This window comes from Arvicola amphibius, chromosome 6, assembly GCF_903992535.2.
Source record: "Arvicola amphibius chromosome 6, mArvAmp1.2, whole genome shotgun sequence".
NCBI lineage: Eukaryota > Metazoa > Chordata > Mammalia > Rodentia > Cricetidae > Arvicola > Arvicola amphibius.
In genome coordinates this window covers 144192680-144219679 of record NC_052052.2, presented here as the reverse complement: position 1 = coordinate 144219679, position 27000 = coordinate 144192680, and the positions used below count along the sequence as shown (strand labels likewise).

At 37.8% G+C, this 27000-nt stretch overlaps 1 protein-coding gene across 1 annotated transcript in view; it reads left to right on the top strand.

Moving 5' to 3' along the window:
- Nup153 (nucleoporin 153) overlaps window positions 1–25370 on the top strand; it is a 46246-nt gene extending 20876 nt beyond the window's left edge. Inside the window, 17 exon segments of the mRNA XM_038333998.1 lie at window positions 954–1000; window positions 1406–1520; window positions 4608–4745; window positions 5242–5292; window positions 5294–5338; window positions 6890–6974; window positions 8960–8971; window positions 9079–9138; window positions 9141–9193; window position 10803; window positions 11573–12181; window positions 16211–16402; window positions 17407–18273; window positions 20219–20572; window positions 22112–22387; window positions 23771–23939; window positions 24244–25370. Of these exon segments, the coding sequence (XP_038189926.1) occupies window positions 954–1000; window positions 1406–1520; window positions 4608–4745; window positions 5242–5292; window positions 5294–5338; window positions 6890–6974; window positions 8960–8971; window positions 9079–9138; window positions 9141–9193; window position 10803; window positions 11573–12181; window positions 16211–16402; window positions 17407–18273; window positions 20219–20572; window positions 22112–22387; window positions 23771–23939; window positions 24244–24328 (3159 nt within the window). The 3' untranslated portion in view covers window positions 24329–25370.
- Window positions 25371–27000: the final 1630 nt, after the last annotated feature.

Below are 27000 nucleotides of genomic sequence, written 5' to 3'. Positions count from 1 at the left end.
TAACCACTGAAGAAGACCTGGGCTCTTAGTGCTCAGGTGGGACATAGTGTGCCTATTTTTGATCTTATTAGCATCTTTGTGAGTTCCCGCCTGAAGCTGTTTGTTGATTCTACTGTAGTAGATCTTTAATTCCATTGTTCTTTCTCCATGTATTGGTTGACTCTTTAAATTGCTATATAATTTCTTTTCTGTATTTGATTTACTTCAACTGAATTTTTAGTTTCAGTAGTCTAAAATGGTGTGTTAGAGTTGTTTACTTTGATGATTACATCCCCCTGTATCTGTCTTTGAATGGACTCCTGTGCTCTTTTACTATGCCCCATCATTTTTGAGCACCTTACTTTTTATATTGCAAGTTAATTAGAGTCTTGTACATTTTTAGCTCTCTATTCCTGTAATTGGCCAATTCTACAGGAAGCCTTAGTTCTTTTCAGTGCAAGGAATTTGCATCTCAGAAATTCTGTCTTTATAAAGTTATCTATGCATTTAGTATAGCAAAAGGGAAAGTAGTGGTCCTCCTCTCTCTCAAGGTCACTGGGAACTTTGTACTAGTGTTTTGGTTAAATACTTGATCAATGACGTTTTGTATATATGTTCATTATAATACATAGTACAGTTGTAACTCTTGGTTAGCATTCAAAGAGCATGCCTTACATATTCCAGGATAAAGAAGGTTAAGAAAATTTGGAGCTATGGATGTAGCTTTCAGTGGTAGAGGTATTTGTCTTGCATTTGTTAAGGCTTTGAGTCAATCCTTGCACCAAAGAAAAATTTAAGCCAGGCATATTCATTCCTGTAATCTCAGCAGTTGGTGAGTGTAGGTGACAGGATCTGGAATTCAGGTCTAGTCTCAGCCACTTGCTGAGTTTGAGGCAAGCCTATCTTAATTACTACCCCACCCCAGCAAACAATGAATTTTAAATAAGATCCTCATTACATTCTTTTTCTTGCAGGCTGTAAGTGAAAAAAATATTTCAAGACAAAATAGAGAGCAAGAAAGGTAATGTCATTTCATATACAACTGGATTTATTTTTTTGTAAGGTTCATATTTATAATAGTCTTTAAGAAAATTAAAAAGTACATTTAGGGGGCAGTGAGATGGCTAAGCAGGTCAAGGCACTTGCTACCAAGCCTGGAAACCTGTTTTCAATCTCTAGAACCTACATAGTGGAAGCAGAGAATTGACTCCCAAAATCTGCCTCATTACCCTAACAAGCTTTGCGTGTTACGATCGTGTGCTTTCATGTGCTTGCACACATGAACAAAATAAATGTAGAAAAAGTCTAAAGTGTATTTTGCTATACATTGATTGTCTTGTTAGCTGTTCCGGTGTTTGGATATCATTTAACAATTTCTGGGACTAAGTAATATATCAATTGTTCTGATTTTCTTTTTATTTGCTAGTGGTTTTTCATACCCCAGTTTCAGTATTCCTGCAGCCAACGGTTTATCTTCTGGAGGTGGCAAGATGAGAAGAGAGAGAACACGCTATGCTGTTTCTAAACCTCCAGAGGAGGAGGTAGGCTCATATTTTATAGAACTTTGAAATGGTGGTAGTGAGGTGAGACCCACTGAAATAGGGCTATGGGAAGATTTGGATAGAAGATTATCTACTATTGAAACCATCCTTTAGATGTGCTTATCCAAAACTTAACCTAGGAGCCTCCACTTCATGAATTGCATAAAATAACTTACAACAGAAATACCATTTTTTTGTGTGAGGTAATTTCCATTGAAATTATTTGACTCTGGGCACTACCTTACAGTTTTGCTTGTTTATCAAATGTACATATGATTAACACTATGTACTTTTGTTAACGTTCTCTCTCTCTGTCTCTTTCTCAACCCACTTTTGTTAGCCTTTTCTCTCTATCTCTCTGTATGTGTGATACTTCATGTTAAATGGAACGATGGGTTTTAAATTTCTCTGCTATTTATCCTTTGTGCAGATTTACTACAATTAATCCATTCTCTCATCAGGGTACATTTGGGCTGATTCCCAGTATGTGCTAAGGTGAATATTTATACACTTCTCCTTTGCCATGTGCAGTTTGGTCTGGAGGATATTTACCTAAGAATGGGATTGTTGAACTTCAGGGGTTGGCACATGTCTTTAAATGTGTTTGACTTTAGTGTATTCCTCTTCACAACACTTCACACGATCATAGGTGGACCTTTTATTTATTTTTCTTTCTTAGCACTTTGTTTTGTTTTGACTCATTGCTGGTGTGATAGCTATAAAATGTCAGTGGGTTTTATTTTGCATTTTCTTGTTTAATGGGAAGGAGTAGACTTTTGGATGTGTTTTGTGGCCGTTTAGGTTTTTCTTTATTCATTTTTTACCCTATGGGATTATTTTTTAAATAAGGTTGAGTTCTTGGGCTGGTGAGGTCGCTCAGTGGGTGGGAGGTGCCTACTGCTAAGTCTGGTGACCTGAGTTCCATCCTGGTACCTACATTGTGGAAGAAGAGATCTGACTTCTGTGGGTTTTTTTTAACTGTCACATGTGCTCTCTAGCATATATGTGTGGGCACTCCACCACACGCAATTGAAATACAATTTTAAAAATAATTGCATTTTTGGTGTTGCTTGGATATAGAGGATGGCAACTAATTGAAGACTGGTTAAGTTGACTAGAGTTTGCTCATTTTCTACCTTTTGAGTTGAAACAGCTCTTATCTCAGTTTTTTTAAAAGATTCATTTTTTTTGTGTGTGTGTGTATGAATGCTCTATATGTATGCCTTTATGCCAGAAGAGAGCATCAGACCCCACTATATAAATGGTTGTGAGCCACCATGTGGTTGCTGGAAATTGAATTTCGGACCTCTGGAAGAGCAGCCAGTTTAATCGCTGAGCCATCTCTTCACCCCTCCTTCCCCACTTCAGTCTTTAAAAGTGATTTCAGCCAAGCTAACTCATTTAAGGTCCTCACTACCCTCTAAGAAGATGTTCAGCTTACTAGTTCATTTAAACTTTGGAATGTAGGGCTTTTAAAAATTTTACATGTATTGCTGTTTTGACTGCAAGTTATATCTGAATCATGTGCATGGAGTACTTACGGGGGCATTGGATCTTTAGATTGGAGCCGTGGACAGTTGTGAGCCACCATCTATGTGTTGGAAATCGAACCTGGATCCCTTGGAACTGCTCTTAATCACTGAGCCATCTCTCCAACCCCAGGGACATAATGCTTTGACTTACTTGTTTCTAGTTAATATTTCTCAGTATGCTTATTGGCCCATGTTCCAGAAATATATTTTAAAGTTTAAAACTTATATTTCATTAATGGTGAATTTTTTTTCTGGTATGTGTGAATGTGGGCACACACGTGCCAGGGTACATGTGTAGAGGTCATAGAACAACATCAAACATTGATCTTTGCTTTCTTCTTTGTTTGAGACTGGGTCTCTTTGTTGTTCATAGCTGTGCATGCCAGGGTTGCTGGCTGGCAAAGTTCTGGGAATTCATGCCTCTGCCTCCCATTTTGTCAAAGGAGCACTGAGATTACAGATGTTCACTTGCCTCTGGATCTGTGTGGATTCTCAGATTTGACTTCAGGTCCTCACATTTCAGTAAAGTGCTTTTTGTCACTGAGTCATCTCTCCAGTTCAGCTTATGTTTAACTTAAAGTTGACTGCCATATATGTTAGTGTTTGGTTTTATAGCTTGTTATGGAAGTGGCAGTTTTTCTACTCGATTATTTTCTAGGTTAGTTTTTCTGCTGTTCCTTTCAAGCACTAGAATGGAAACTTTGGCAGTTTATGTGCCCTACCATATTCTGCCCTGCCAGGAGAGTTGGGATTATAGACGTTAAAGGCTTTGGCTACTTGCTGGTCTAGAGGTTGTTTCTGCCTGTCTCTGGAGTGTTTTGAATTGACAAACATGTCCCTGTCTTGAAAATGAGCTTTGAATGTCTTTTGATCATAAAATAGGCACAATTTGTAGTTTTTATAATGTATTGCTTTACTTTTTAAAGAGATTTCATATGTTGGTATGTGGGACATGTGTACATGGTTGTTCTCCCAAGACCATGTATGGCTTTGTGTTGTAGTGGAATCATAGTTGTGGTACAGAGGAAGACATTGCATTGTCCACCATTTAAAAATATTTGGGGGGAGAGAAAGAGAGAGAAAAATTATTCCCATGGCCTTCCATGAATGAGAGAGGAAGAAGGAGGAGGAGGGAGGGGTTGAGGGTGCTGTGGGGAGGGAAGCACACATGTGCCATGGTGCATGTGTGTAAGTTAGTGGGCAACTTTTAAGGAGTTGGTTCTCTTCTTCCCCTTTGGGCTCTGGGGATAGAACTCAGGTTACCAAAGCTTCTGCAGCAAGCAGTTCTACCTACTCAGCCAACTTGCTAGCTCCTCTCTCATTTTTATAAAATAGAAAATTGGCGCTGAAATTAAATTACATGGCAGTTGGTGGCACAACTGGGAATTTAATTAAGTCTTTAGGTTTTAACTCAAGACCTCTTGATTATTGCATGGGGCCTATTTTCTTTCTTCCTGTTTAAACTTGCTCATAACTATGTCAATTCTCCTTGAAAATAAGTAGATAAAAGTATGACATGAAAGATGACATCATTACAAAACGTGCTGTGTTTTAGGAAATGGAAGTACCAGTGTTACCACAGATCTCTCTACCAATCAGCAGCTCCTCACTGCCTATCTTCAGTTTTAGTTCCCCTGTGACCCCTGCTTCCTCGTCGTCATCAATCAGTTCTTCTCAGTCCTTATCAAACAAGGTACAGAACCACTCTATGAATGGAGTAACTTCTGTTCTTACTCCTTTTAATTCAGTACTTTATGTTAAAATGGTTTTTCACTGTAAAAGTTAGTAATTCAAAGTAAAAAGAGAAAAATGAAAAAAATATTGGGGAGTTGGTGCTGGGAATTAATTATAGGGCCTTTTTCATGTTGGGAAGTATATACTCTTACCCCGAGAATGAAAATGGTGTTTTATTATTTTTAGAATGTATGTTTATAGTGGGATTTTTCCTATCTGATAACAAACAGTCTGTCTGTGTTCTAGACCAAAAGTGAGAAAGTTGGTCTTCAAACAGTATTCCCAGTTCAGGAAAGCAGTTGTTAGTGTTTTGTTTTAAGACGTCAAAAGTGTTTTATAACCTTTAATAAGTGGAAAGAATTGCTATTATTCTTTGAATAATTTCTTTAAAATCTGTTTTATCGTTCATAAATAATCTCTTTTTGTGTCATTTCTTACTACTATGGAAAATGCAGGCACAGATGTCTCTGGGCAGCACTGGCAGTCCTGTGTTCACATTTTCATCTCCCCATTGTGAAGTCTACGCAGGCAGATGTGCTACCTCCAGCATCTGTAAGTACCTAAAAAAAGAGCAGTTCAAGATTGACTCCAAAGCCAGAGTGTTTTTTTTTAATATTTTATTTATTATGTATACAATATTCTGTCTGTGTGTATGCCTACAGGCCAGAAGAGGGCACCAGACCTCATTACAGATGGTTGTGCGCCACCATGTGGTGCTGGGAATTAAACTCAGGACGTTTGAGAAGAGCAGGCAATGCTCTTAACCTCTGAGCCACCCTCTCCAGCCCCCCCAGAGTGTTTATTTTTAAATCAAACATAAGATTTTCATGGTAGTAAACCAACTTCCAGGTGAAAAATTCAGTATATAGCAAACCGGTGTTTTGAATTTTTTAGTGCATATTTAGATATGTGTGTGTGTGTGTGTGTGTGTGTGCATTTTCTTCTGTGCCATTTGTGCAGTTAAAATGAAGATATTTTGATTTCATTAGCATTTTTCCAGTTATTCCCAAAGAAGGACATTCATTTGCATTAATTTATACTCTAGAAATTTAACATGACTTTGATGTAGTATATAGTCAGGGTTCCCTTGTAACTTAAGAGATTCCTATAAGGCTGATTAATTGCTATCCACCATAGATTAGATGAAAAGACCTTAGCAGCTAAATCATTGCATTTAAAATCTGAATTGCTTTTTTTTTTTTTTTTTTTTTTTTTTTTTGTTTGTTTTCGAGCAGGGTTTCTCTGAATCGCTTTTAATCTTGAAATTCTGTTTGGGGTATTGTTATACAATATATATTTGTTTCTTTGTAATTGGGAACTATTTGGGTAAGAATAATATATACATTTAATGTTCTTGCTTTCTAAACTTCCGTCATATATATCATCTTTACATACTGTCTTTAGGGGTTTTGTTTTGTTTTTTGAGAAAAGATCCTACTGTGTAGCCCTTGCTGGCCTAGAACTCATTATATAGGCTAGTCTAGTCTTGAACTCAACAGGGATCACCTGCTTCTGCTTCCTGAGTGCTGGGATCAGAGGCCACACTTGGCTTGCTTTCAGGTTTTTGGCTGTATGCTTGTTTTTTATTTTATTTATTTATTTTTGTCATAGCTAGATTTTACAGGTAAATGTAGTTGTCCTGCATCCTTGTCCTCCAAACCTCATTTATAAGATGGTATTCAAAGGTCCAGGACCTGGGGATTAAGATCTCCTAAATGTTTTATGCAATGCTTTGAAAGAAGAAAATGCATAAAGAATTTAAAATGCTGTCAAACTACATGTCGTGCTGTTAATATAATTTTTTTATTTGCCACATACAGTTTTTTATTTATTTATTTGAGATAGTATCTGGTTATGTTGCCTAGGCTGACTTCAAACTGGGCTCAGGTACTTCTTTCTTCTTTAGCCTCCCTGATATGGGACTAGAGCCATGCATCAAGGTACTCCATACTTTAGTTCATGAGTTCTAAATTTAGAAATTGCAAAATAGGAAAAACTTAATCTTTTATAATCAGTAAAATTTAGTATACCCTTTGATTAATGTAAAACTGAGTTGTTATTTCATGATATTTTGACAGCTTAAAATATCTTTTCTCATTATAGATTGGATTTACATTTAGTGTGCCTGTTGCAAAAACAGAACTTTCTGCTTTTAATAGTTCTTCAGAACCAATTTTAAGTAGTTCAGGTAAGTGAAAAATATGTTCCACAATCTTTACCAAAAAACAAAACCACAAACAAACCCTTATGTTAGAAGAGCATTTCAAATTCTCCATTGGTCATTCTTGAAAGTATTTACATTGAAGAAAATCAGCTCTGAAAAGTTAGTGGAAGCTGTTTCAGCAGTGCTCTTCTTATAGGGAGTCACATTTAACCATTGTAGTTTGCTTTACGGTGTGAGCTGGTCATGATACTGCATTTATTCACTATAGGTAGGCAGAATAAGGCGTTAAGTTTTTTGTCCACATTTTAGTACAATCCCGAAGATTTATTTAATACATTGTAGTTGTGGTGAACCGAGTGTTGGTTACTCTTACTTCATAAATGGTTTTATTTATGCATTTTTTGCTTAATCAAATAAGTGATGCATCATTTCTGAACAGAAGAAACACTGCATCACCGAGTGAATGAAATTAGTCAGATCATTAAAACAGGTTTTTGCGGGAGTGGTTTGTTTTGGTGTTTGGGAAATAAGAAAACAGCTGAGTTGAAATCCCTAGGTCAAGAATTTTGAACAAAAATAATTTACACAAGAAGAAAAAGAAAATGGGGCACAGGGATAGGAGCAGAAGCAAAGTGGATTCACTTGCATTTGCTTTTCATGAGGCTGGAGAGTAGCATTAAGTCTTAACTCCTGTTTTTCGTGCTGAAGAGTTTTTCATGCTGAAGAAATAGCTTGATTGACTCTCTCTCTCTCTCTCTCTCTCTCTCTCTCTCTCTCTCTCTCTCTCTCTCTCTCATACACACACTCCCTTACCTCCCTCGCTCCCTCCTTTCTTCCCTCCCTATCAAGCTCCCTCCCTCCTCCACTCCTCACTCACCCACCTCTACTGGTCCTTGCTCATGCTAGGTGGTCACTCTAGCCCTAGTTTTTATTCTGACACTTTGTTGTCTTTTGGTGGGGAGTGGGATTTTGTTTTTCAACAGACTCTCTACATCCCTGATTGTCCTGGAACTCACTGTTGTAGACCAGGGCTGGCCTCCAACTCAAAGAGATTCTCGGTCCTCTGACTCTGCGTTTTCCCCCTACTGCTGGGGTTAAGGCTGTGCATCAACATCTGGCCACATTAATTTTTAGAGGATTGGAGATTGTCTCATCACTGAGTGCACTGACTATTCTTATGGAGGTCCTGGGTTCATTTCTCAACACTTACATGGCTGTTTACAACCATCTCTTATACATTGTTTTAATATTCATTTACTTATTATGTATACAATATTCTGTGTGTATGGTCCGGTAGACCAGAAGAGGGCACAAGACCTCATTACAAATGGTTGTGAGCCATCATGTGGGTGCCGGGGAATTGAAACTCAGGACCTTTGGAAGAACAGGCAATGCTCTCAACCAACTGAGCCATCTCTCCAAACCCCCCATCTCTTAATTCTTTTGCCAGGAGATCTGACTTGTTTTGACCACTCTGCATGCCAGACATGCACGTAGTGCATATAATATGTGTAGGCAAAGCATACAAATATTAAAAGAAAACTAGTAAAAATTACTTTGCCTTATATTTACTAAAATCAATAAGCTATGATTATGGAATGTGAAAGCAAAGTCTGATAATCACTTATCTAGCCATTGTCAGCAAGCTGCTAATCTCTATATGTAAACCTCATTTCTGCTCTGGTTTTACCACAGTTGTACTATAACAGGGATATTTTAATCATAGTATGGTTTCTAGGTGTGAAAGCAGTTGAAAATGACTTTGGTTTGATTTTTTTTCAGTTGTCTTGATCAGATCTATTATTTCAGGTATTGGACAAACTTCCCATTGTCATATATGGCTATTGCTTCAGTTTGTCTTCCAGGGAGCTTCATTGGCTGGACAGTTGTTTCTTTTTTCTCTGTGTGGGGGCTTGCTTGTGAGGGAATGTACAATGTAAGAAATAGTTTTTACTTGCAATGGCAGATTACTCTGCTCTTTCTTACTTGTCCATTATTTTGAATTGCAGTGACTTTCCAGAGTTTTAGGAAACTGATCCAAAAATTGTTTTGAAATTGCTTTAACTCTAATCCATTGTATTTTTTCATTGGCTTAATAACTTTTATAATTTTAAAAATTACAGCTAAGATAACACTGTAGTGAATAGTTCAAACTATAAGAAGCGAAGTGCCACTTGTGAGGACCCTTTTAACCTGCAAAGATTCTGAGAGAAGGAAGTGTTCTAGACATTCTGAAGACCCTGGTAAGTGAGTGGCTTGCCTTGTAAAAATCTCTATTGAAACTTAATGGTGTCATTGAATGTTGTTAAAAATTTAAGTTTTTAAAAATACATTAAATGCACAGAAAGGTGACTGTGAATCTTGTAGATATTGTGCCGTTGTCAGTTTCTTTGATGGGAAACTGTATTGGAAACCCTTCACTTAATTCCTTTGTTCATTCAAGGAATCATGAATAGGGAAATCTGTCTCTTTAAGTTGTGGATATTGAAAAGAGAAGATGCACCCTTTCTGTCTTTTTTATTGTCATGCCTTTTTTCTGATGAGAGCATTGGACTACCATCTCACAGTATTTTCTAGTTTGGTATATGTACAAGTTGGCTAAGTTTTGCCAGAGTGTTATGTATTTGAAGGATAATGCTCAAGACTTGAAAGTTAGTAGTAGTGCAATGTTTATTTTTTTAATTAACACTTTTATATGTACTCAGGTATAGTATATATATTATACCTGAGTGAGTACATATAAAACATGTAATGATCAGGTCAAGGTATCAGGTAATTTGAAGAGGATGACTAGAAATTAAATAGGAATACATTTTTCAGTTTGAAGTTAAAGAGAACTTTTAAAGTTTGAATTGTAAAGGTGTTTTCTAAATAAAGTAACCTAATAGCCCATAAAGAATGCATATTTACTCAGCAAACGTGTATTCAGTGTATAATGGATTAAGGTTGAAAATATAACCTTGTTGTCCTCTATAACAAGGTTCAAAGGATTAGGTTGTTTGGATTAAGTTTCTTTCCTTTATAGATAGTATGAGGTATGGATGAACTTCAAAGTACATGGGCCAGAATTAACCAATTATGTAGCTTTTTCACCACACATATATTTAGAGCTACATTTTTCTTCATAATCTTGCCTCCTTTAATTAAACTTTAAACAGAAAAAAATTTGAGTCTTCATTTGAATGGAATTAGGTGAATCTGACAAAGGAAGGAAAAAGAACATGTAGTGGCTTCTAGAAAATTGCTACTGTGATTTTGCCAGACTGATTGCAATTAAACTCATAACTGATAGGGAACTGCTAATTATGGGCAGTACTCTAAGTTCGTGGATTCTATTCCCTTTAGGCTAAAAGCAATTCACTGGGTTTTTTATTTTACGTTTTTTGAATTCATGGTCTCACTGTGTGACACTGGCTGGCTTAGAAACCAGGTTGAGCTCAAACTCAAAATGATTTGCCTGCTTCTGCCTCCTAAGTACTAGGCTTAAAGATGTGCCCTACTGTACCCAGCTGGATAATATCTTAATATCAGTGGAACACCTTTACCAATCTTCTTTTCCGTTGCACTAAAAGCTGGAAAATTAGATCCCTGATGGTGTATGTAATGTGAAAGGTACATTACAGGTTTTAAATAAAGACATTTCTGGGGCACTGTGTCAGTAGTTCAGTGAATCAGTTTAATGAAAGATACCCTACCATTCCAACCCATAGTTCCATGTGAATATTTTTTCTTGGTTGTCAAAATACACCTTTAATAAACATTAATAAACAAAATAAAAGTACTCAAATTGTATTGAAGAGAGATTTTGTGCATTTGACTTCAGTTTATGTCACCAAAATTCCTCTTTGTGAGGGTAGATTGGATCTTAATCATTTTTGTACTTGTAGGCCTGTCCAGAGGGTTTGCCACATCTTTGGGATTTTCATCAAACTACGCCTTTTTAAAGCTTATTGTAATTAAAGATAATCCTTGGTCTATGCTTGGTGGTGTACAATGTAATTCCAACACTCAAGAGATTGAGGCAGGAGGTGATGCACTCAAGGTTGACCTCAGCTAGATAATGAGGTGTAACAATATCCTTACAATCCTGTTGCATATTGGAGGAACTTCTGTCAGACAGTTAATGCCTGTTTGACTTAGCTAGAGTTACTGAGGTTAGATGATACCATGGCAGTGGATTAAGACTAGGCAACACCCAAAGATTACAGATATTAAGGTCGTTTCACTTAGCTGTGGGAGTACCTACAAGGAATGGATGAGGAGGAAGACTAAGAAGAGTATCTACTTCATTGCTGCAGAGAGGAGAATAAAATGTGGAAAGCAGTGGTACCTGACAGTAAGTTCAAACGAAAACATCAGACTAGAAAGTTTTAGAGGGAGAAAGTGATGTGTAGTGTAAAGATGATCGGTTCTTATGCTTACAGAATTTTAAGTAGGTTTAAGTGTCATGATTGTGTAAATATGATTGTGTAAGTAACCAACAAAAACCTTAGTAGTTCTTGGATGGTATTAACTTGGCGATAATGTAAATGTTTTCCTCCCATAATATTGCAGTTAATGCTTTGATTAGAAGAGCCCACTGCCTCATTTTAAAAGAACATTCTTTTATTTCCCCACTGTAGGTTTTATATCACCAAAGGTTGATTCTCCTGCTGTTCAGCCCACCACTACAAGCCCAGTGGTTTATACAAGACCAGCCATAAGTACTTTTTCTTCTAGTGGAATTGAGTTTGGAGAAAGTTTAAAAGCTGGATCATCATGGCAGTGTGACACATGTCTCCTCCAGAACAAAGTCACAGACAATAAGTGTATAGCCTGTCAAGCAGCAAAACTGTCACCGAAAGAAACTGCTAAACAGGCTGGAATTGGGACACCAAGCAAAAGTGACAAACCAGCTTCTACATCAGGGACAGGCTTTGGAGATAAATTTAAACCAGCAGTAGGAACTTGGGATTGTGATACCTGTTTAGTGCAAAATAAGCCTGAAGCAGTAAAATGTGTAGCCTGTGAAACACCCAAACCGGGCACTGGTGTGAAGCGAGTCCCTACGTTGGCGGTGGCTTCAGAAAGTCCTGTGACTGCTTCTTCTTCTAGCTGCACTGTGAGCACTGGTACACTAGGATTTGGAGATAAATTCAAAAGGCCTGTGGGATCTTGGGAATGTCCAGTATGCTGTGTTTGTAATAAGGCCGAAGACAATAAATGTGTCTCCTGTATGTCTGAGAAACCAGGTATGTTTTACACCTGTATGGAATAGTTCTGCACTTTACTTAGTAGAACACTTAACTGTGAAACAGTAACAATCTTGGTGTTTTAAACGGTTGCTTCTTATATCCTAATTTTTAAAAACCACCTTGTGGTTAACATTAGACTACCTGTTCACTTAGAATACGTTGTGAACTGGTTCATTCTGTACTGTACCTGTTCTTTTTGTGTACTGTGATTGATGTGGCTGACAAATGAAGATAACCGACAGCTCTCAGAATGGGGTGGTCTTTCTTAGACCTTCATGCCTTGTCTTTTGTCTGTGGAAATGAGGATGAGGAGTGGTCATTTACAGGAGGCAGTCATGCTTTATGCTAGTGTCTGTTTTCTTAATATTGTTGGTGCTACTTGTAGCCATGTGCTGTCTACCAGATTGTACAGTGATTGCAATTTAATTAATTGGTGAAAAACTCTTAGCTTGTTTGGAGAGATGGAATTTGGTTTGAGGTCTTTGTTCAAAGTTAGAATTATTGCAGACTCATTTTTAAATTTGTTTTGGGAGTATGTGGTAATATGGATAGTAATTAACATGTTTGTGTTAGGAGTCAAGACTCCTGCTTTTGTTACATTAGCTGTGAGTATGTAGTTACTTCTGTAATGTGGGGAATCTGTTACTAGCCAGATTCCTTGCCCGAGCTCTTAAATCATGCCCCTATTTCTAATTTTTTCTGCTGTCAAAAATGAGCTATCAGAATCCTCATTCAAAATATTTGACTCTTTCCATCTGGCACTGTCTCCTCACCTCAGAAAAGGCATGCAGGAAGCTAGAACTCTGTTGACAGATGGGTAATGAAACTTTGAATCAGGAAGCAAATTTATGCAGGAACAACGGAATCCTGTGAAAGCAACTCCAGCTTTACTCTGGGCACAATGCCCTGTCATTTTCAGCACAGGGATGATTTGATCATATTTTAATTTTTTTCTTACTAGTTTTTAGATAGCTTCTAACTACGTAAGCAAAGGTTCTAACTATGTAAGCATTGCTAGTGTGGAACTTGATACAAACATAACATACATACCACACATACATGTACACACACACCAAATTTGGCCTGGAACTAGAAATCACTTGCCTTTACCTCTAGCCCTCATTTTATCTTTTGGGGGAAAAATTGTGTGTTTGTGCATCTGTTTATAAGCACATGTGTGCTAGCCTGTAGAAGCCAGAAGATGGTATTGGATTCCCTGGAACTGGACTTAGGAGGGAACTAAATTCCAATTCTCTTAAAGAGCAGCAAGTACTCTTAAGTGCTGAGTCATGTTTCTAAGCTTAAACTTTATTTTTTTTTTCTTTTTTTTTTTTTTTCTTTTTTTCTAAATTTATTCTATTGAATCCAAGTGATTTGCACACATGCTTATTCGTTTTATTTTATGAGTGTTTTGCCTGTATGTGTTATATGTATGTCTGCATGCATGAATATATGTATGTGTACCATGGAGGTCAGATGAGGGCATCAGATCCCCTAGAACTAGAATAAGGAATGGTTGTGAACAGTGTACTTCAAGGCAGCAGAGTTTGGAAAGGCATCTTAGGAAGATTATGAGTAACCTAATGGCAGATAATGGTGATAAGGAATGAGATGATGGAGTTGATAAGGGAGGATTTAGAACAATGTATGGTTAAAGATAGATTAACTTCACACTACTGAAGTTGGCATTCAGATATATTTGTGAGGCCTTTGGCTACATCATAGGGACTACAGCTCCTTGGGGCTGGGGTGTAGATTGAGGAGATCATAGTAAATAGTTTGATATTTGAAATCAAGTGAGTAGATGTGAGTTGAGTCAATTAAGGGATAGAGCTCCAAGCTGAACTCTGCGAATTTAAGGGCCTGGAAGAAATCAAACATTGAACTTGGATTAACCATATAGAGGAAAACGCTGGGGCAGAATAGTCTCTGAAGAAGGTGACTAGAATAAGACCAAGACCAAGTGTTTTAGTAAGGGAACTAACTATCCATAGAAAAGATGATCAGGCTGGGAAGAATACTGCAAAATTGTTTCTTCTAGATGTGACAGAGTTCTTGTACTCATGAACCTTTAGTGCATAAGACCCACACAAGACCATGCATATCTGTCAATATTCCAGCACAAAGTGCGAGAAGGGCTTATGAGGTCCTATTCCTGTTTGCTTTTGGCTGTTGAGGGAGGGAGACTGTTTTCTTCAGTTATGAGCCCCCTGATGGGTTGCTCATGTCCAAGTGGTTAGTCTACAGTCATGACCATGTGGGTGAGACTTTGTGTGTTTTACATACATCTATATAACTACTATAGAAGAGGACATACATTTTTAGATGTGGGTGGAGGTCATGGGAGTTCTTGGAGTAGAGAAGTGGATATGATGAAAATACATTGTACTCATGAAATTCTCAAAAAAGAAATGAGAAGACTCAACAATAGCAGAAGGCTCAGACAGATTGATTGTACTTGGGAAATATAAAGACTGGGGCCTTCTACATAAGCTTATAAAGAGCAGGGAAGTGTGGGTTGCAGATAGAGATGAAGAAATGGTTACACTAGTGCTTAAAACCATCACTGAAAGTGAGAGATACTTTGTCAGTTGTCAGGTAGGTAGTGGATCAGTGACAGACACCAGACAGCAGTTTTGCTGGCAAAAGAGAACAGAACATATTTAAAACTGCTGAGACTGTTTCCATAACTCTGGAGAATGAACAGGTAGAGGTTGCTTAGATGGACCCAAGGATAAATGGATGTATCTGGGCTCTGGTTTATACCTTGATTCCTCCTTCCAGTGTCACTTGAGTGAGTCATTACCTTTATTTTCCTACTCCTTTCTGTTTTCCTCTTTTGCACACTTAAGATCTGTCACTTGCTGGTTGTGTTACCATATGTATTATATTTTTTCCCTTTTAGACCAGGAGCATATTTGTTTCATATTATTTTAGTAATCGTTATGTCTTATAATTCAGTTACGTTAGTAAATACCTGTAAAATAGCTTCTAGTGAGAATGTGTAAAAGTAGTAGACATGGGGCTGGTCTGTGGGAAAATTATTTTTCAAATAATTTCAATGTAGATGGCCATGCATTTTGTGTTTTGCCTGAAATTTACATCTTGTATTTTACATGTCTGTAATAATTGAAGGAATTTGTACATTATTAAGGACATGTGTGACCCTGGCTGGCCTGAAACTTGTTACAGAGGCCAGACTGACCTTGAATTCAGAAATCTGCTTTGCCTGCCTCTTGGAGTGTTGGAATTAAAGGCCGTGTGCCAGCAAACCCAGCCGCAATTTTTTAGTCTTAAACCCCTAAATTTTCACATTTTATCTTTAAATGTTGTTACTGGGAATCAAATTCAAGCTTCTTGTTTTTGAAAGATATGTACTTGACTGAGCCGTCTCCCCAGGTCCTAGCCCCTAATTTGTGAAAATATAGCCCACCTGTTTTTCCATGTGTCTGTGTGGGCTGTGTACATGTGTATGGTATGTGTGTCTCTGGTGGCCTGGTCTTTTTCCCTATCTTAAATTTTGTTGCTGGGTCTCATTAAAACACAGAGCTTGCTAGCTAACTTGCTGTAAGGTTCCCTTGTTTTCACCTTCCAAGGCTAGAATTATAGGTGGGATATGCCTATGCCTATAATTCTCAGGGATCTCAGAGGGGAACTGTGGTCCTTTCTTTTGTTTGTAAGCACTTGAACCACTAAACCATAATCCCAACCCCAAATTTTAAACAAATAAACTGGCATTAGCTCAAACTTGAATTTAAGAGTAAGATCACTAAGGTTCAAGATGTTCATTTCCAGTGTTAAATGAAATATGAGAAGTCAGTCCTATTTAGAACAATATAAAGCTCCCTTTCCGGCTGTGTATATGATTTAATAGGAAGGGTTAAGGAAATTTGAAAAAAAAAATGTGTAGTCAGTGGTGTCATTAAGGATGGTACTACAAGAGTGAGTTCCAGGATGTCCAGGACTACCCAAAGATGGTATGATAATGTAAATTAAAATTTTCATCAGTTTTCCCATTGCTTCTAGGTTCAGTATCTGCCTCAAACAGCAGCCTTGTCTCTGACTCTCTGTCTTCTGGAGGCTGTCTAGGATTGGATAAGTTCAAAAAACCTGAGGGCAGCTGGGACTGTGAAGTGTGCCTAGTGCAAAATAAAGCGGACTCTACCAAGTGCATAGCATGTGAAAGTGCAAAGCCAGGCACAAAGTCAGAGTTTAAAGGTAAGACGCTGGCAAAGAAGCTCTCTAATACCTAGTTAAAAGTGAATATATGGGGGGAGATTTGTTTTTCAAGGAACCCATTCTCTGAGTAATTATGGAAAATGAGATATGGTCCTTGGGTTTTTTTTGTTTTCTTTTCTGTTGTATTTGTATGATGACGGTAAAATCAAATTAGTTGCATCTTAGTGTCAAGATCTGTGTATCTGGGTAAGGAATTTTGTGTTACTCAGTTTCCAGGTTGGGGTATGAACTTGACTCTTCCATAACTGAAAACTTAACACCCTTAGGACTTTACTTTAAATCATTTACACTCTGAGTATGTCTGAGTACAAGAGAACTCTTACCAAATGGTGGCATAGGCCAGTAATCTAGTATTTGCATCACCCAAAAGCCTGACCTTTTTTTTTCCCCCCTGGCTTTTCGAGGCAGAGTTTCTCTGTGTAGCCTTGGAGCCTGTTCTGGAAGTCTCTGTAGCCCAAAGGTAGTAATAATGGCTAGTGCAATGCTTTACCTTCCAAAAGGGCTTTTATACCTGTCCTAAGCAAACACTGCCATTCTAGATAGTCTGATTTCCTTCTTTCTTGTCAGGAATGTTGTATATCACCTATCTTTTCTTTTCACATTTGTTTTTATCCAGGGTTACTTTTGCCATGTTTTTGGTTTTTATCCTTCAAGCTGCCTGGACCTCACAGTATTTTGTGTGTCTCAATTTATCATAAGACAAATCTCCAGCTCAAAAATTGCTGAGTTTTAGAGGATATATGATTTCGATTTTTTTTTTTTTTTTTTTTTTTGTAATCATTCATAGTTTCGATCTCTAGCTACCAGATGGGGAAGTACCTGCTGTTCTCAGTGTCCTCACCAACACATGTTCTCTTACCTTTCTTGACCTTCCAGTCTTAGAGATGGAAGTGGCATATGGGTCTTTTCGGAATTGTCCTATGATGTGGCTTTCAGGATAAGCACATTAATTTGGTGTCTTTTTGTGTTTTCTATTTTTGAAGGCTTTGGGACATCTTCTTCATCTTCAAATCCAGTACCCTCAGCCTTCAAATTTGGTATTCCATCATCCTCTTCTGGACTTTCTCAAACTTTTACAAGCACTGGAAATTTTAAATTTGGAGATCAGGGAGGATTCAAATTAGGCGCTTCATCAGACTCTGGGTCTACAAACTCCATGAATACAAACTTTAAATTTTCTAAACCAACTGGAGATTTTAAATTCGGAGTGTCTTCTGATTCCAAACCTGAAGAAATTAAAAATGACAGCAAGAATGATCATTTTAAGTTTGGACTGACTTCTGGCTTAAGCAACCCAGCTTCTTCAGCTCCATTTCAGTTTGGGGTATCTACTCTTGGGCAGCAAGAAAAGAAAGAGGAGCTCCCTAAGTCTTCATCTGCAGGCTTTAGCTTTGGTGCAGGTGTTAGTAACCCTCCCGCTGCTGCTTCTGACACCACAGTGACCTCAGATAACAAGAGTGGCTTCAATTTTGGAACCATAGAAACTAAGGGTGTCTCAGTGACCCCTTTCACGTACAAGACAACAGAAGCAAAGAAAGAAGATTCTTCTGTCACCAAGGGCGGGTTCACTTTTGGTAACGTAGAGTCTGCCTCAATGTTTGTTTTGGGAAGGACAGAGGAGAAACAGCAAGAACCTGTTACTTCTACTTCTTTGGTATTTGGAAAGAAAGCCGACAATGAGGAGCCAAAGTGTCAACCAGTATTTTCCTTTGGAAATTCGGAGCAAACCAAAGATGAGAGTTCTTCCAAGCCGACATTCAGTTTCAGTGTGGCAAAACCATCTGTGAAAGAGTCGGAGCAGCTAGCCAAGCCCACGTTTTCGTTTGGAAGTCAAACCAGTACTACAACTGGTAAGTACTAAAAAACTATTTTTTGCAAGTTGTGTTTAGAAGTCTTGAGGAAAGAGCTCAGACTTTTCTGTTTTAATTGAACCAAATACCCATGGCTCTGATGGTATCTGATTTTGTGAAATACAGCTGTAATAGAAAGTACAAAATGGGACACTTTATATGTCTTTCTATCATTTGGACATTATAATTAAAATGATGCATTTTTATGTTAAGTTTTAGTTTATAAGTATAATCACTTGTAAACAATCACTCATGGATAATGAGTCAATGCATTTGAGAAACATAGGCAGTAAATATAATTAAACTCTAAGAAAACAGAAAATTTTGAGAACTAAGAAAGGGGGAAGGTAAAACCCATTAAAAAGCTAAAGAAGGTTTTTGAAGTAAAGCTGTCTGGCCGGTGGAGTAGTAGGAAGAACATCATCTAGATAGTCTGACTACTGTAATGGGGTTTTCCAGTGCAGTGCAGTAACGGACAGCTGCACTTGTAGGGACTCTGAAATTGAATGGTCTAGGGAAATGTTAGAACATTGACATGAATATTTTCTGAATGTAAAATAAGACACTGAAGCTGGAGCTATGCAGACTGCTCTTTAAAGAGGATACAAGTTTGGGTCCCAGCACCCATTTTAGGTGGCTCAGAACTGCCTGTAACTCTAGCTTCAGGGATATTTGATGCTTACACACGTTCAGTTAAAAGTTAAAAGGACACTGGTCTTAAAAATGGAAATGACTGAGCTAGCTATTAATTCAGTGGTAAAGAGAATATTCTCAAAGACTTGGGCAAAGCCCTGGGTTTTATTACCAGCATCAAACAGTGCCCTACAAATGAAATGATCTTGAACCATTTTGTAACTAGCCAGATTCGATCAGACATAAAAGCAAAATGTAGCTATTTTCAGACATGCAAAGATTGTAAATTGGACACTTTTATTAACACCTTTGAAAAGTAATTTGGAAACACTCAATGAATTATCTACCCCCAAATGAGAAATTCACATAGCCATGAGCAGTTTTTATATTTACTTGGAAATTTGTAAACAGCCTGAAAAAAAAGCCAGAATTAAAATTACTTGTCATTTGATCAGATTTGACCTGACCTTCACCTATAGCATGTTGTGCAGCATTGGAGCTGGGATATTGGGAAAGTGGAAAGGAAAGTTTGTCGGGTTATAGATTCATGATTACCATGTAAAAATCTAAAGGTTCCCTCCAAGTTGACAATCAATAGTTGTACAGCATAAACATGACTTGTATGTTCTAAGCGTTCTAATTTCCACTGGTGGTAATGCTGAGCATAGAAAATGAACACATTCCTGGGGGAAAGTATTTCTCCTGTTCCCCTCATTTCAGTTCTTAGATTTTGTACATCTTGTAGGAAAAGTGAATGGACAAGGAATTTGAGAATGGCATGCAGGCACTAACAATCTGATGACAGTGTCAGCCAAGGAAATAGATGTGTACATAGCTAATTGAGGGTGCCACAAGTGTGACTTTGTGCACTAGTTAGCAGGGGTTAGCAAATGCTGAGGTCTAATCAGTATTGTGAGGAGGTTGACTGGTTGATTTGTTCATGTGGATAAATTTCTGCTGCTGTAAAATGACAAATGTTATGGTCAAACACATAAAAGTACACCTCGCTTCCACTATCCAGATTTGGCTTCTGAATACAATATCAAGTTAGATTTGTATATGAGGCGCTATGTATTTCATATTAAATTTATATACATAGCCATAGGCCTTTTTTGAATGTTTAAAGGTCTTTGACTAAAGAGAAAATCCATAAATCATAAAAGGTAGACACTTTGACATTTCAAAGTGTTAATAGATGTTTATTTGATGAGTCAAACTATATAAAAATAATCTTAGTTTATGTAATAGGAAAATTTTGTTAGACAATTTGTTCTTAAGGATTTATGTTTGTTTCTCAATTATTGTTTTACAGATCAAGGTGTAGCAAAGCCAGTTTTTAGCTTCTTGAATAGCAGTTCTTCTAGTTCCAGCGCACCAGCCACTTCATCCAGTGGTGGCATATTTGGTAGTTCCACCTCTTCCTCCAACCCTCCTGTGGCAGCCTTTGTGTTTGGACAGGCCAGCAATCCTGTCAGCAGCTCTGCCTTCGGTAACTCTACAGAGTCCAGTACATCTCAGTCTTTGTTATTTCCTCAAGATAGCAAGCCAGCCACCACATCCAGCACTGGCTCAGCTGCCCCTCCATTTGTGTTTGGATCAGGAGCCAGCAGTAACAGTACTGCATCTTCCGGGTTCAGTTTTGGAGCTACCACATCAAGCTCTTCAGGTAACTTAGTTATGGGGGAGAGTAGATTTTGTAGTTGAATTGGTTTTGCTGTAAAGTGTGACAGTTGTAGCACATTCTTGCAGGTTATAATCTTGCTCAAGTGGCTTTTGAGTGCCTCTAAGTCACCCACATCTAGAATATTGTAAGTTTTCACTTGTGGAGAAATAATGCAGTTCATATTAATTCATAATAATGTTCAGGTTGAAAATATTTAACTTTTTTTAAAACTTTATTTAACTTTTATTTTATATGCATTGGTATAATGATGTCAGATTCTCTGGAACTGGTGTTACAGACAGCTGCGAGCTGCCATGTGGGGTGCTGGGAATTGAACCTGGGTCCTCTGGAAGAGCAGTCAGTGCTCTTAACCACTGAGCCATCTCACTCACCAGCCTGTGAATATATTTAACTCTTAAGAATAATTTTTTCAAGCTGGGCATGATAGTGAATGCCTTTAATGCCAGCACTCAAGAGGCAGAGACAGGTAGATCTTTGAGTTTAAGGCCAGCCTGGTCTAGAGAGTGAGCTCCAGGACAGCCAAGGCTACACAGAGAAACCCTATCTCAAAAAAGAAAGATCAAACAAAAAAACTGATTTTTAGGAAAAATACATAATTTTTTCAAGTTGCCTTTTGAAATGTCAAATTCTGAAGCAGCCAGATAATGATAATGATGTATTGGATGTGAGTTCTCATACAGTGACCTATAGGTCACTTGTAAGTGTTGTTAGTTGTTTTTTGCTCTTTTGGGGTGCCTGCCTCCCAGCTCCCAAATAAATCACACAGAAGCTTATTTTTACTTATAATTGCCCCTCCTTAGCTTGGCTTGCTTCTTGCCAGCTTTTCTTAACTTATCCATACTACTTTTGCCTCTGGGCTTTTTCCTTTTCTTACTTCTTATGTATCTTATTTTCACTCTTACTTTGTGCTGGCCCTCAGTCTTCCTCCCCTTGTTCTCTTCTTGCTTCTCCTCTTCCTCGTTTCTCCTCCTATTTTTATTCTCTGTCTACCAGCCCCACCTATCCTTGCTCCTGCCTTTTTATTGGCCGTTTCGCTTTTTATCAGACTATCAGGTGTTTTAGACAGGCAAAGATCACAGCTTCACAGTTAATCAAATGTAGCATAAGCAAAAGCAACATATCTTTACATCAGTAAACAAATATTCCACAGCATAAACAAAAGTAACACACCTTGAAATAATATTCCCCAACATATAAGATAGATCATTTTAGAAAGAAATTGTTGAACCTAAGTTGCTAAGTGAGTTCCAGGCTAGCCTGAGGAACAGTATAAGACACTGTCTTAAGTACACCCCTTCTTCTAGTAGAAAGTTGTTGGTTGCAAAGATAGTTTTGTTCTTTGAAGTTTTTGTTAAATTAGTGCACGTTTTAGAAAATAGTGTCATTGTTCTAATCATTCAATGCTTGTGATCGGGGTAAGAGCCTGTAAAGTGGCCTGAAATTGGTTTGTGGTTTACAGAGCTTCTCAGGAGTAATCTCACTACAAACCTTGATGTTTTTGATTTATTTTTTCGCTTCCAGGATCCTCCTTTGTATTTGGCACTGGACATTCAGCACCATCTGCCAGTCCAGCATTTGGTGCTAACCAGACCCCAGCGTTTGGACAAAGTCAAGGTGCCAGCCAACCGAACCCTCCAAGCTTTGGCTCTATATCGTCTTCAACATCGTTGTTTTCTGCTGGTTCCCAGCCCGCACCACCACCTACTTTTGGGGCAGTGTCAAGCAGCAGCCAGCCTCCTGTGTTTGGGCAGCAGCCTAGTCAGTCTGCATTTGGCTCTGGGACAGCTCCCAATTCCAGTAAGTTGTGTAATGACTCGTGGAATCTATATTTTAAGTCTGGTGTCTGGGATGGGTTTTTTTTTTTTGTTGTTGTTGTTTTATTTTGAATTTTAAAACCATGTGCACATCTTATTTTCTGATGTTTTAGACTTAACACAATAGTGAAGTGTGGTGTTTTACATCCACCTACAAACATTACAGAGTATTAGTCACAGCATTTGATGGCATTAAAATGTATTTAAAACGTTTCTTCCTCTGACTTAGGTATGGGTTGTTTCATCCTGTTTTCCTGTAGGCTGCAGTGGAACAGTGTTTGGATTTCCTTTGGGAAGTTCCACCTTACTTGTGCTTAGTTGCTTCACAGCATTTGGATAGTGCTGCTAGTTAACCTCTCATCTCATCGAAAGTTCTTGCGGCTTTTTAAATGCAACTGATTACACTTTCTAATTGAAATATGAGCTCATGAAAAGTTTACAAACATGAAAGTCATCTCATTCGGACATTTGCTTGTGTGTGCAGACAACTGGAGGACACGTGATCAGAGTCCATTTTGATCACAGTCCTCTCTCTTCACTCTAATGGTGATCACTGCTCTGTCCATTGGACTCTGTTTCCTGACACGTAGGGAAAATAAAAGTTTTGCCTGATAAGTTATCTATACAAGTGGGCTCATGTTGGATGTAGTCTTGCTTCTTTGGCTCTTAAATTTTACATGTGGTGCTGTTGAATGTCGCTTTGTCACTGCTGCAGAGTGAATCACTGAATGGCAGCCTATTCATTTGCTGTTGGGTCTTAGTGTCAGTTTTGGCTGTTTGGAAATGCTGTTTTGCATGTTACAGAGTAGAGGATATTGATCTTTGGGGAGCATATGTGTTTCTCTTGGTGCAATCTGAATAGAAAGTTAAACCTTATATTTTTAAAGGTATTTATTTATTGCTAACTTCCTGCTGTGGGTACCAGTTATCATGCTGCTACTGTTGGGTGATAAGTCTCATATTTGGGTTATATGCATTTTCTATTTTTGTGAATTCTGACTATTCTGTCCTTTAGGTTTTTTTTTTTTTTTCCTGGTTTGTAAGGGTCATCTTAGTTTTGTTCATCTTATTTTTGTTTGGTTATTGGTTAGGGTTCACCATTCTGGTGTTTGTACTTAGGTCATGTGTGCTCTAAAATTTCTGTTTTGTGGCAGCCCTGGTTGGCCTGAAACTGGCTCTTAGACCCAGGCTGGCTTTGAACTCACATAGATTCTCTCCCCTCTGCATCCTGAGTGCTGGGACGAGAGGCGTGCGTTATCACGCCTTGCTAAGATCTTAATTTTTCTCAAGTTTAATATGTCCAGGTCAAAGTCTATCTTAAACAATATTGTGTCATTAATGGGATATTTCTGCTTAATTTGTATAGGTTCTGTTTTCCAATTTGGCAGCAGCACTACAAATTTCAACTTCACAAACAATAATCCATCAGGAGTGTTCACATTTGGTGCAAATCCCAGCACGCCTGCAGCCTCAGCCCAACCCTCAGGTTCAGGGGGCTTCCCATTCAGCCAGTCTCCAGCGTCATTTACATTGGGGTAAGAGATGATTTTATTTCATCGAGAATTTACACTGGTAAAGATGTGTCTGTTTCTAAAAGTAAATCAGGCAGTAATATAGTTAGGGTAATAGTTATCCAGTATCAGTTTATGATATTGTAATTTGGGGGATTAAATTACAATCTGAAACAGGAGCAGCAAGTTATAGGCCAGGTATAGCAGAAGGTGTTTGCTTGTAACAACAGCATTTTCCTCACTTCTCCCCATTTTGTTGCTGATACTGTTAAGTGGTTATGAGTTCTCTGTCCTGAGCGTCATGTAACATAATGTTTTATTTTCACAGGTCAAATGGGAAAAATATGTTCTCTTCTTCCGGAACTTCAGTTTCTGGTCGCAAGATAAAGACTGCTGTTAGACGCAGGAAATAAAGGTTACAAAGGTGTTATACCCAACCGTTTATCAGCAGCGAGTGCCTGCTTTCAGATACTGGATTGTACTACATGCTGGGCTTATCGGAAGTCAGATCTGTCCAAGGACTTCTTTAACTTTGGAATTGCCCTCATTTTTCTTTACGGACGTCCCATTCCCGTATCTCATTCTCTTTTGAAAATAATAGCTAGACTGATGACTGACTGATTCTTCAGCAAAAACATTTTATGACCCAGCACATTATTCACTGATTGGCATAGTCTGGCTGTACCCAGGAATAGAGCCTGCACGGTGAATGGCTTTGTATAGATCCTGTCTGCACCGCTATGTGCGTTGATAAAGCGTTACTGGAACGCATTGAAACTGTAATTATATCTGGGGAATTCTGTATAGATTAGAATCCTGTATAGATTAGGGGACTTTGAGATGAATGATTTCTATGCGGAGTTTGTGGTGGTGTATGTGTGAAGTGAGTTGGATGTATTGTGCACAGAAAAATTCTGATAGAGAAAGCCTGATTAAAGAATGGTCCATGCTAAGGACTTGTTAGATCTAGTTCATTCTCCATTTAATAAGTATATGCTATTTCTATATTTTCATTCTATCGACTGTCTTGCCTTTTTCATTATTTTATTATGAAACTTCTGTAAATACAATATTGTTTCTGTACTTTTTTGGCATAACATAAATCTGTGAACTTGAAATTTTAATTTTGTGTTAGACATATTTTTGTTTGTTTAGTCTTGTCTCAGATTTTATTATGTAAATCCCATTATTCAAAGTTGCCTAAATCCATTTGGAAATCTTTAAAAAAAATTGGGGATTCTTAAAGTTGAATTTATTGGCTTTTCTGATCCAGTTTTGTTTGGACCAAAAACCAGTATTGTACAAAGTATTAAGCATATATTTTTATATTTACTGAAATGGACTGTGGTGACTTTGGATAATAAGGAAAAGTTTAATATTAAAGCCATGTTTATTACAGTATAATTAACATGTTAAACCATGGGATAAATGCCATCAATAAAACTTTATGAAGCACGTTTCGCTAACAGTTCTCATAGTGGAGGCATATAGTATTAGTGGGAAGGGTGGTTGATAGTCTAATCAGGCAAGGCTCAAGAGTTACCAGTTTGCAGTCTACAGAGCCCCTGCATTCTGTCTGCTGTTATCTTTAATTTGTATGTACAGCCTTTAAAAGTTGAAGGTAAGCATACAACCCTTTCTGTTTGTATTGCTAGCTTCCCTGCTAGATACCTAAGCAATGTTCATTGCTTATACTCTTGGAGATGTATGTCTCAGGCATTCTGAAAGTTTATAACATTGTAATGGGCCTTTTATTGCGTTACTTGAATGATTAGACTTTTTGCTCACTTAAGGTCCAGGAAAGAACTCTTGGGCCAGCACATCTTACTTTTGTCTTTAGTGCAATTAGGATTGGCATTTATTGTTAGTTTGTGCTTAATTTGCCCCACTGCAGGTTAGTTGAGTTTAATTTACATTGAGAATTTCTAATGCTTTGTCTTCATGAAAAAGGTGTTTTTCTAACTAAAATAGCTTAGGCCATCATCATATACTGATATGAGGGTAGAGTTTTTTCTAATATTCTCCTTAATATTTATCTGATATTTAAGCTCGATTGGAGTCTGGTGAATGCTGGAAGAGGTAAGTGGGAACCTGTCTGACCTCAGTGACCTTGGAATTTAGTTCTTAGCCATTATCTAGGTCCAAACAGTGGTTTAATAGGGCATATCCCTTTTCTCTAAAATGTGTAGGAATTAGTTTTACTTTTAGTATCTCCCCCTTACACACACTTGAAAAAGCAGTTTACTGAAGTCCTACTAGCTATGGTTTATATGAGAATTGGGGATCTTTTGGTTCTCCAGTGTCTGCAAGACTGTTAAGATCTTGAGACTTGATTCTTGGGCTGCATGTAGCTTTCCAGTCTTGGTGGCAGCTCCATCTCTAGAGCTGTACTCCTCTGGCCCAGCAGTGGTAAACTCTTCATTGTATTGGCTGGGTTTGAGAGTGCTTTTTATTAGTGGGATATGTAAATGTACATTTTAGGGGATATTCCCAGAGACTGACAGACTGGTTTTGGATAACAATCCTTTTCTAACTGTCAGGTCTGGGGATATCACTTTAAGCATTTAAGTGCTAGGTTGTGTGTAGTAATTATAATTTCAGGCCTTAAGGAAAAAGTATAATTCAGACAACTGAAATTCCTTTTCGTTAATAATGAAAAATTTTATCAATATAACTAGCATTTTATTAGTGATTTTTTTTTTTAAGTAAAGATTTAACTTGGGAACTTGTTTTTATTGTTAGCATATCTTTCTTGGGGCTTGTATGAAGCTTAAAATTCAATGGAAATTATTGAGAGGGTAAATGAACAGATACTACACTTGATATACTCCAAAGACCAAGAATGATTCAACAGAATTCTAGAAAAGCATCTTTAATGGAAACTTTGCTGTAACATTGAAAAATGAGGATGGTTAAGACCTTACAGATAGCAACTATATTTGTAGAACTGTGTCATTCATTCCCCCTCCCCTCCAAAATTCACTGTAGTCCCCAAATGCAGTTTGTAGATTGGCTTAGAACAGTAAATTGTCTGAAGTAATACTTTGACCAGGCTTCATTAAACAGTTTGCACATGTGCCCTTTA